General features: G+C 38.5%; 1 protein-coding gene across 1 annotated transcript in view; it reads right to left on the bottom strand.

The window, feature by feature from the left end:
* Positions 1-3,311: 3,311 nt before the first annotated feature.
* znf598 (zinc finger protein 598) overlaps positions 3,312-12,625 on the bottom strand; it is a 72,451-nt gene continuing 63,137 nt past the window's right edge. Inside the window, exon 11 of the mRNA XM_045215955.1 lies at positions 3,312-4,776. Within this exon, the coding sequence (XP_045071890.1) occupies positions 4,411-4,776 (366 nt within the window). The 3' untranslated portion in view covers positions 3,312-4,410. The remainder of the gene's footprint in view (positions 4,777-12,625) is intronic.

Here is a 12,625-nt window from a genome sequence, read left to right as displayed (position 1 = left end):
TCCTATCCTTTCCCCCATGTCCCAGCCTTTATACCCCTGTTCCCTTTATCCTTTCCCCCATGTCCCAGCCTTTATACCCCTGTTCCCTTTATCCTTTCCCCCATGTCCCAGCCTTTATACCCCTGTTCCCTTATCCTTTCCCCCATGTCCCAGCCTTTATACCCCTGTTCCCTTATCCTTTCCCCCATGTCCCAGCCTTTATACCCCTGTTCCCTTTATCCTTTCCCCCCATGTCCCAGCCTTTATACCCCTGTTCCCTTATCCTTTCCCCCATGTCCCAGCCTTTATACCCCTGTTCCCTTATCCTTTCCCCCATGTCCCAGCCTTTATACCCCTGTTCCCTTATCCTTTCCCCCATGTCCCAGCCTTTATACCCCTGTTCCCTTATCCTTTCCCCCATGTCCCAGCCTTTATACCCCTGTTCCCTTATCCTTTCCCCCATGTCCCAGCCTTTATACCCCTGTTCCCTTATCCTTTCCCCCATGTCCCAGCCTTTATACCCTGTTCCCTTTATCCTTTCCCCCATGTCCCAGCCTTTATACCCCTGTTCCCTTTATCCTTTCCCCCATGTCCCAGCCTTTATACCCCTGTTCCCTTATCCTTTCCCCCATGTCCCAGCCTTTATACCCTGTTCCCTTATCCTTTCCCCCATGTCCCAGCCTTTATACCCCTGTTCCCTTATCCTTTCCCCCATGTCCCAGCCTTTATACCCCTGTTCCCTTATCCTTTCCCCCATGTCCCAGCCTTTATACCCCTGTTCCCTTATCCTTTCCCCCATGTCCCTTATCCTTTCCCCCCATGTCCCAGCCTTTATACCCCTGTTCCCTTATCCTTTCCCCCATGTCCCAGCCTTTATACCCCTGTTCCCTTATCCTTTCCCCCATGTCCCAGCCTTTATACCCCTGTTCCTTATCCTTTCCCCCATGTCCCAGCCTTTATACCCCTGTTCCCTTATCCTTTCCCCCATGTCCCAGCCTTTATACCCCTGTTCCCTTATCCTTTCCCCCCATGTCCCAGCCTTTATACCCCTGTTCCCTTATCCTTTCCCCCATGTCCCAGCCTTTATACCCCTGTTCCCTTATCCTTTCCCCCATGTCCCAGCCTTTATACCCCTGTTCCCTTATCCTTTCCCCCCATGTCCCAGCCTTTATACCCCTGTTCCCTTATCCTTTCCCCCCATGTCCCAGCCTTTATACCCCTGTTCCCTTATCCTTTCCCCCATGTCCCAGCCTTTATACCCCTGTTCCCTTATCCTTTCCCCCCATGTCCCAGCCTTTATACCCCTGTTCCCTTTTCCTTTCCCCCCATGTCCCAGCCTTTATACCCCTGTTCCCTTATCCTTTCCCCCATGTCCCAGCCTTTATACCCCTGTTCCTTATCCTTTCCCCCATGTCCCAGCCTTTATACCCCTGTTCCCTTATCCTTTCCCCCATGTCCCAGCCTTTATACCCCTGTTCCCTTATCCTTTCCCCCCATGTCCCAGCCTTTATACCCCTGTTCCCTTATCCTTTCCCCCATGTCCCAGCCTTTATACCCCTGTTCCCTTATCCTTTCCCCCATGTCCCAGCCTTTATACCCCTGTTCCCTTATCCTTTCCCCCATGTCCCAGCCTTTATACCCCTGTTCCCTTATCCTTTCCCCCATGTCCCAGCCTTTATACCCCTGTTCCTTATCCTTTCCCCCCATGTCCCAGCCTTTATACCCCTGTTCCCTTTTCCTTTCCCCCATGTCCCAGCCTTTATACCCCTGTTCCCTTATCCTTTCCCCCCATGTCCCAGCCTTTATACCCCTGTTCCCTTATCCTTTCCCCCCATGTCCCAGCCTTTATACCCCTGTTCCCTTATCCTTTCCCCCATGTCCCAGCCTTTATACCCCTGTTCCCTTATCCTTTCCCCCATGTCCCAGCCTTTATACCCCTGTTCCCTTATCCTTTCCCCATGTCCCAGCCTTTATACCCCTGTTCCCTTATCCTTTCCCCCATGTCCCAGCCTTTATACCCCTGTTCCCTTTATCCTTTCCCCCATGTCCCAGCCTTTATACCCCTGTTCCCCTTATCCTTTCCCCCATGTCCCAGCCTTTATACCCCTGTTCCCTTTATCCTTTCCCCCATGTCCCAGCCTTTATACCCCTGTTCCCTTTATCCTTTCCCCATGTCCCAGCCTTTATACCCCTGTTCCCTTATCCTTTCCCCCATGTCCCAGCCTTTATACCCCTGTTCCCTTATCCTTTCCCCCATGTCCCAGCCTTTATACCCCTGTTCCCTTATCCTTTCCCCCCATGTCCCAGCCTTTATACCCCTGTTCCCTTATCCTTTCCCCCCATGTCCCAGCCTTTATACCCCTGTTCCCTTATCCTTTCCCCATGTCCCAGCCTTTATACCCCTGTTTCCTTATCCTTTCCCCCCATGTCCCTTATCCTTTATACCCCTGTTCCCTTATCCTTTATACCCCTGTTCCCTTATACCCCTGTTCCCTTATCCTTTATACCCCTGTTCCCTTATCCTTTCCCCATGTCCCAGCCTTTATACCCCTGTTCCCTTATCCTTTCCCCCCCATGTCCCTTATCCTTTATACCCCTGTTCCCTTATCCTTTCCCCCCATGTCCCAGCCTTTATACCCCTGTTCCCTTATCCTTTCCCCCATGTCCCAGCCTTTATACCCCTGTTCCCTTATCCTTTCCCCATGTCCCAGCCTTTATACCCCTGTTCCCTTTATCCTTTCCCCCCATGTCCCAGCCTTTATACCCCTGTTCCCTTATCCTTTCCCCCCATGTCCCAGCCTTTATACCCCTGTTCCCTTATCCTTTCCCCCCCATGTCCCAGCCTTTATACCCCTGTTCCCTTATCCTTTCCCCCATGTCCCTTATCCTTTCCCCCATGTCCCAGCCTTTATACCCCTGTTCCCTTATCCTTTCCCCCATGTCCCAGCCTTTATACCCCTGTTCCCTTATCCTTTCCCCCATGTCCCAGCCTTTATACCCCTGTTCCTATCCTTTCCCCATGTCCCAGCCTTTATACCCCTGTTCCCTTATCCTTTCCCCATGTCCCAGCCTTTATACCCCTGTTCCCTTATCCTTTCCCCCATGTCCCAGCCTTTATACCCCTGTTCCCTTATCCTTTCCCCCATGTCCCAGCCTTTATACCCCTGTTCCCTTATCCTTTCCCCCCATGTCCCAGCCTTTATACCCCTGTTCCCTTATCCTTTCCCCCCATGTCCCTTATCCTTTATACCCCTGTTCCCTTATCACTTAGAGTACTACAGTAGGAGACAGACTAGGACCTCCTGCAACACTACTTGGACAAATATAAGGGACCAAAGCAAGAAAGCTGTTTAATCAAATTGGGGCAAACAGAAATGTTCTGATTTTACAGACTGGTTGTGGGGGTTACAGACTGGTTGTGGGGGTTACAGACTGGTTGTCAGGGTTACAGACTGGTTGTGGGGGTTACAGACTGGTTGTGGGGGTTACAGACTGGTTGTGGGGGTTACAGACTGGTTGTCGGGGGTTACAGACTGGTTGTGGGGGGTTACAGACTGGTTGTGGGGGTTACAGACTGGTTGTGGGGGTTACAGACTGGTTGTGGGGGTTACAGACTGGTTGTGGGGGTTACAGACTGGTTGTGGGGGTTACAGACTGGTTGTGGGGGTTACAGACTGGTTGTCGGGGTTACAGACTGGTTGTCGGGGTTACAGACTGGTTGTCAGGGTTACAGACTGGTTGTGGGGGTTACAGACTGGTTGTGGGGGTTACAGACTGGTTGTGGGGGTTACAGACTGGTTGTGGGGGTTACAGACTGGTTGTGGGGGTTACAGACTGGTTGTGGGTTAGAAGAGAGAGACAGAAGAGAAACAGGAGAACCAGCAGTGTCCCTCCCCACAGCTACATATCGTCCCAAATAGTCTGACTCCCTCCAGACTTCTCCTATCTGATGACCCTCCACAGCCCTGACAGTAGACCTCTACCTTTTAACCAGGTTCCTCCGGACAGTCAGTCTCTATGGGGTTTAACTTCATAAACACTCATCAACCCTGATAAATGAACCACTCCTTCAACACTTTATCAACCTCATGGACATTTGATGGAGATCAGAAGAGAGAGAAAAATAAAGAAAATTATATAGAATCATTCTTCTTATTAATTCACCAACATGTGGTACTTGCAGGGTCCTCCAGGGTCGGGGTTGCCAGGCTGGTGCCAGGTCCAGCCGGAGTCACACCGGGAGTCAGCTCAATATCTGGCAACCTTTAGCTCAGAATTCAGTTCATCCTCCTGCTGATCCCAGCCTCGCCATCAAATACACTACCGCATCCTCTGTGGCCATGGTCACCATGGAAACAGGCTCCCCCCCCCTGAATGGCAACAGGCAGGGCTGTGATTGGGCAGTGCGCGTGTCCGTCCCCGGGGCCAGGGCTAGCTGATGATGCGGCTGATGGCCTGCAGGGAGGGGAAGTCCTCGTTGTCCCCCAGGTGCAAGGTCTTATGGGAGTTGAAGTCTTTGGGGGCCAGCACCTGGCAGCAGGTGGGGCACACCTGGCAGTCCAGTGCGGCTGCGTTAGCGTTAGCGCTGGAGGGGGTCTGCCAGGCGCTCTTCTTGTTCTTCCTGGCCCCGCCGCCTCCTGGTCTTTCCATGGCCCGGTCGTCTGCGTGGGCCGTCAGCAGCTCCTGCTGTTTCCCCGTGTCTGGAAGTAACACCAGCAGCTCATTGAAGACGCCGCCAAAGTTCTCCCCTAACAGAGTCTTACAGTTCCGATGATACAGCACCGCTGACATCAGACCCTGTTAGAGATGGAGATATAGAGATATGGGTTAGAGATATATAGATATGGGTTAGAGATAGAGATATATAGATATGGGTTAGAGATATATAGATATGGGTTAGAGAGATAGAGATATGGTTTAGAGATATAAAGATATGGGTTAGAGATATATAGATATGGGTTAGAGATAGAGATAGATATATAGATATGGGTTCGAGATAGATATATAGATATGGGTTCGAGATAGATATATAGATATGGGTTAGAGATCTATAGATATGGGTTAGAGATATATAGATATGGGTTAGAGATCTATAGATATGGGTTAGAGATAGAGATATAGATATGGGTTAGAGATCTATAGATATGGGTTAGAGATCTATAGATATGGGTTAGAGATCTATAGATATGGGTTAGAGATATATAGATATGGGTTAGAGATATATAGATATGGGTTAGAGATAGAGATATATAGATATGGGTTAGAGATATAGAGATATGGGTTAGAGATAGAGATAGATATATAGATATGGGTTAGAGATAGATATATAGATATGGTTTAGAGATATATAGATATGGGTTAGAGATATATAGATATGGGTTAGAGATAGAGATAGATATATAGATATGGGTTCGAGATAGATATATAGATATGGGTTCGAGATAGATATATAGATATGGGTTAGAGATAGATATATAGATATGGGTTAGAGATCTATAGATATGGGTTAGAGATATATAGATATGGGTTAGAGATCTATAGATATGGGTTAGAGATAGAGATAGATATATAGATATGGGTTAGAGATCTATAGATATGGGTTAGAGATCTATAGATATGGGTTAGAGATCTATAGATATGGGTTAGAGATCTATAGATATGGGTTAGAGATCTATAGATATGGGTTAGAGATCTATAGATATGGGTTAGAGATATATAGATATGGGTTAGAGATATATAGATATGGGTTAGAGATAGAGATATATAGATATGGGTTAGAGATATAGAGATATGGGTTAGAGATAGAGATAGATATATAGATATGGGTTAGAGATAGATATATAGATATGGGTTAGAGATAGAGATCTATAGATATGTTTAGAGATATATAGATATGGGTTAGAGATATATAGATATGGGTTAGAGATATAGAGATATGGGTTAGAGATAGAGATAGATATATAGATATGGGTTAGAGATATGGGTTAGAGATATATAGATATGGGTTAGAGATATATAGATATGGGTTAGAGATAGATAGATATATAGATATGGGTTAGAGATAGATATATAGATATGGGTTAGAGATAGATATATAGATATGGGTTAGAGATCTATAGATATGGGTTAGAGATCTATAGATATGGGGGTTAGAGATCTATAGATATGGGTTACAGATCTATAGATATGGGTTAGAGATCTATATATATGGGTTAGAGATCTATAGATATGGGTTAGAGATATATAGATATATAGATATGGGTTAGAGATATATAGATATGGGTTAGAGATATATAGACATGGGTTAGAGATAGAGATCTATAGATATGGGTTAGAGATATATAGATATGGGTTAGATATATATATATATGGGTTAGAGATATATAGATATGGGTTAGAGATATATAGATATGGGTTAGAGATATATAGACATGGGTTAGAGATAGAGATCTATAGATATGGGTTAGAGATATATAGATATGGGTTAGATATATATAGATATGGGTTAGAGATAGATATATAGATATGGGTTAGAGATATATAGATATGGGTTAGAGATATATAGATATGGGTTAGAGATATATAGATATGGGTTAGAGATATATAGATATGGGTTAGAGATATATAGATATGGGTTAGAGAGAGATATATATAGATATATAGATATGGGTTAGAGATCTATAGATATGGGTTAGAGATATATAGATATATAGATATGGGTTAGAGATATATATATATGGGTTAGAGATAGAGATATATAGATATGGGTTAGAGATATATAGATATGGGTTAGAGATATATAGATATGGGTTAGAGATATATAGATATGGGTTAGAGATAGAGATATATAGATATGGGTTAGAGATATATAGATATGGGTTAGAGATCTATAGATATGGGTCAGAGATAGAGATATATAGATATGGGTTAGAGATTTATAGATATGGGTTAGAGTATATATAGATATGGGTTAGAGATATATAGATATGGGTTAGAGATATATAGATATGGGTTAGAGATATATAGATATGGGTTAGAGATATATAGATATGGGTTAGAGATATATAGATATGGGTTAGAGATATATAGATATGGGTTAGAGATATATACATATGGGTTAGAGATATATAGATATGGGTTAGAGATATATAGATATGGGTTAGAGATATATAGATATGGTTAGAGATAGAGATATAGATATATAGATATGGGTTAGAGATATATAGATATGGGTTAGAGATATATAGATATGGGTTAGAGAGCTATAGATATGGGTTAGAGATATATAGATATGGGTTAGAGATATATAGATATGGGTTAGAGATATATAGATATGGGTTAGAGATTTATAGATATGGGTTAGAGATATATAGATATGGGTCAGATATATATAGATATGGGTTAGAGATTTATAGATATGGTCAGAGATATATAGATATGGGTCAGAGATATCTAGATATGGGTCAGAGATAGAGATATATAGATATGGGTTAGAGATATATAGATATGGGTTAGAGATATATAGATATGGGTTAGAGATCTATAGATATGGGTTAGAGATATAGATATATAGATATGGGTTAGAGATATATAGATATGGGTTAGAGATCTATAGATATGGGTTAGAGATCTATAGATATGGGTTAGAGATATATAGATATGGGTCAGAGATAGAGATATATAGATATGGGTTAGAGATATATAGATATGGGTTAGAGATATATAGATATGGGTTAGAGATCTATAGATATGGGTTAGAGAGATAGAGATATGGTTTAGAGATATATAGATATGGGTTAGAGATATATAGATATGGGTTAGAGATAGAGATAGATATATAGATATGGGTTCGAGATAGATATATAGATATGGGTTCGAGATAGATATATAGATATGGGTTAGAGATCTATAGATATGGGTTAGAGATCTATAGATATGGGTTAGAGATCTATAGATATGGGTTAGAGATAGAGATCTATAGATATGGGTTAGAGATATATAGATATGGGTTAGATATATATATATATGGGTTAGAGATATATAGATATGGGTTAGAGATATATAGATATGGGTTAGAGATATATAGACATGGGTTAGAGATAGAGATCTATAGATATGGGTTAGAGATATATAGATATGGGTTAGATATATATAGATATGGGTTAGAGATAGATATATAGATATGGGTTAGAGATATATAGATATGGGTTAGAGATATATATAGATATGGGTTAGAGATATATAGATATGGGTTAGAGATATATAGATATGGGTTAGAGATATATAGATATGGGTTAAGAGAGATATATATAGATATATAGATATGGGTTAGAGATCTATAGATATGGGTTAGAGATATATAGATATATAGATATGGGTTAGAGATATATATATATGGGTTAGAGATAGAGATATATAGATATGGGTTAGAGATATATAGATATGGGTTAGAGATATATAGATATGGGTTAGAGATATATAGATATGGGTTAGAGATAGAGATATATAGATATGGGTTAGAGATATATAGATATGGGTTAGAGATCTATAGATATGGGTCAGAGATAGAGATATATAGATATGGGTTAGAGATTTATAGATATGGGTTAGATATATATAGATATGGGTTAGAGATATATAGATATGGGTTAGAGATATATAGATATGGGTTAGAGATATATAGATATGGGTTAGAGATATATAGATATGGGTTAGAGATATATAGATATGGGTTAGAGATATATAGATATGGGTTAGAGATATATACATATGGGTTAGAGATATATAGATATGGGTTAGAGATATATAGATATGGGTTAGAGATATATAGATATGGTTAGAGATAGAGATATAGATATATAGATATGGGTTAGAGATATATAGATATGGGTTAGAGATATATAGATATGGGTTAGAGAGCTATAGATATGGGTTAGAGATATATAGATATGGGTTAGAGATATATAGATATGGGTTAGAGATATATAGATATGGGTTAGAGATTTATAGATATGGGTTAGAGATATATAGATATGGGTCAGATATATATAGATATGGGTTAGAGATTTATAGATATGGTCAGAGATATATAGATATGGGTCAGAGATATCTAGATATGGGTCAGAGATAGAGATATATAGATATGGGTTAGAGATATATAGATATGGGTTAGAGATATATAGATATGGGTTAGAGATCTATAGATATGGGTTAGAGATATAGATATATAGATATGGGTTAGAGATATATAGATATGGGTTAGAGATCTATAGATATGGGTTAGAGATCTATAGATATGGGTTAGAGATATATAGATATGGGTCAGAGATAGAGATATATAGATATGGGTTAGAGATATATAGATATGGGTTAGAGATATATAGATATGGGTTAGAGATCTATAGATATGGGTTAGAGAGATAGAGATATGGTTTAGAGATATATAGATATGAGTTAGAGATATATAGATATGGGTTAGAGATAGAGATAGATATATAGATATGGGTTCGAGATAGATATATAGATATGGGTTCGAGATAGATATATAGATATGGGTTAGAGATCTATAGATATGGGTTAGAGATCTATAGATATGGGTTAGAGATCTATAGATATGGGTTAGAGATAGAGATAGATATATAGATATGGGTTAGAGATCTATAGATATGGGTTAGAGATCTATAGATATGGGTTAGAGATCTATAGATATGGGTTAGAGATCTATAGATATGGGTTAGAGATATATAGATATGGGTTAGAGATATATAGATATGGGTTAGAGATAGAAATATATAGATATGGGTTAGAGATATAGAGATATGGGTTAGAGATAGAGATAGATATATAGATATGGGTTAGAGATAGATATATAGATATGGGTTAGAGATAGAGATCTATAGATATGTTTAGAGATATATAGATATGGGTTAGAGATATGGGTTAGAGATATAGAGATATGGGTTAGAGATAGAGATAGATATATAGATATGGGTTAGAGATATGGGTTAGAGATATATAGATATGGGTTAGAGATATATAGATATGGGTTAGAGATAGATAGATATATAGATATGGGTTAGAGATAGATATATAGATATGGGTTAGAGATAGATATATAGATATGGGTTAGAGATCTATAGATATGGGTTAGAGATCTATAGATATGGGTTAGAGATCTATAGATATGGGTTAGAGATCTATATATATGGGGGTTAGAGATCTATAGATATGGGTTACAGATCTATAGATATGGGTTAGAGATCTATAGATATGGGTTAGAGATCTATAGATATGGGTTAGAGATCTATAGATATGGGTTAGAGATATATAGATATATAGATATGGGTTAGAGATATATAGATATGGGTTAGAGATATATAGACATGGGTTAGAGATAGAGATCTATAGATATGGGTTAGAGATATATAGATATGGGTTAGATATATATAGATATGGGTTAGAGATATATAGATATGGGTTAGAGATATATAGATATGGGTTAGAGATATATAGACATGGGTTAGAGATAGAGATCTATAGATATGGGTTAGAGATATATAGATATGGGTTAGATATATATAGATATGGGTTAGAGATAGATATATAGATATGGGTTAGAGATATATAGATATGGGTTAGAGATATATAGATATGGGTTAGAGATATATAGATATGGGTTAGAGATATATAGATATGGGTTAGAGATATATAGATATGGGTTAGAGAGAGATATATATAGATATATAGATATGGGTTAGAGATCTATAGATATGGGTTAGAGATATATAGATATGGGTTAGAGATATATATATATGGGTTAGAGATAGAGATATATAGATATGGGTTAGAGATATATAGATATGGGTTAGAGATATATAGATATGGGTTAGAGATATATAGATATGGGTTAGAGATATATAGATATGGGTTAGAGATATATAGATATGGGTTAGAGATATATAGATATGGGTTAGAGATCTATAGATATGGGTCAGAGATAGAGATATATAGATATGGGTTAGAGATTTATAGATATGGGTTAGATATATATAGATATGGGTTAGAGATATATAGATATGGGTTAGAGATATATAGATATGGGTTAGAGATATATAGATATGGGTTAGAGATATATAGATATGGGTTAGAGATATATAGATATGGGTTAGAGATATATAGATATGGGTTAGAGATATATAGATATGGGTTAGAGATATATAGATATGGGTTAGAGATATATAGATATGGTTAGAGATAGAGATATAGATATATAGATATGGGTTAGAGATATATAGATATGGGTTAGAGATATATAGATATGGGTTAGAGAGCTATAGATATGGGTTAGAGATATATAGATATGGGTTAGAGATATATAGATATGGGTTAGAGATATATAGATATGGGTTAGAGATTTATAGATATGGGTTAGAGATATATAGATATGGGTCAGATATATATAGATATGGGTTAGAGATTTATAGATATGGGTCAGAGATATATAGATATGGGTCAGAGATATCTAGATATGGGTCAGAGATAGAGATATATAGATATGGGTTAGAGATATATAGATATGGGTTAGAGATATATAGATATGGGTTAGAGATCTATAGATATGGGTTAGAGATATAGATATATAGATATGGGTTAGAGATATATAGATATGGGTTAGAGATCTATAGATATGGGTTAGAGATCTATAGATATGGGTTAGAGATATATAGATATGGGTCAGAGATAGAGATATATAGATATGGGTTAGAGATATATAGATATGGGTTAGAGATATATAGATATGGGTTAGAGATCTATAGATATGGGTTAGAGATCTATAGATATGGGTTAGAGATATATAGATATGGGTTAGAGATATATAGATATGGGTTAGAGATATATAGATATGGGTTAGAGATGTATAGATATGGGTTAGAGATATATAGATATGGGTTAGAGATATATAGATATGGGTTAGAGATATATAGATATGGGTTAGAGATATATAGATATATAGATATGGGTTAGAGATCTATAGATATGGGTTAGAGATCTATAGATATGGGTCAGAGATAGAGATATATAGATATGGGTTAGAGATATATAGATATATAGATATGGGTTAGAGATCTATAGATATGGGTTAGAGATCTATAGATATGGGTTAGAGATCTATAGATATGGGTCAGAGATAGAGATATATAGATATGGGTTAGAGATATATAGATATGGGTTAGAGATTTATAGATATATAGATAAGGGTTAGAGATGTATAGATATGGGTTAGAGATGTATAGATATGGGTTAGAGATGTATAGATATGGGTTAGAGATGTATAGATATGGGTTAGAGATGTATAGATATGGGTTAGAGATGTATAGATATGGGTTAGAGATGTATAGATATGGGTTAGAGATGTATAGATATGGGTTAGAGATGTATAGATATGGGTTAGAGATGTATAGATATGGGTTAGAGATATATAGATATAATAATAATAATAATAATAATAATAATAATAATAATAATAATAATATGCCATTTAGCAGACGCTTTTATCCAAAGCAACTTACAGTCATGCGTGCATACATGTTTGTGTATGGGTGGTCCCGGGGATCGAACCCACTACCTTGGCGTTACAAGCGCCGTG

This window comes from Coregonus clupeaformis, unplaced genomic scaffold (genome assembly GCF_020615455.1).
Source record: "Coregonus clupeaformis isolate EN_2021a unplaced genomic scaffold, ASM2061545v1 scaf0565, whole genome shotgun sequence".
NCBI lineage: Eukaryota > Metazoa > Chordata > Actinopteri > Salmoniformes > Salmonidae > Coregonus > Coregonus clupeaformis.
The sequence above is the reverse complement of the archived record's forward strand: the minus strand, read 5'-3'. Positions and strand labels throughout refer to the sequence as shown.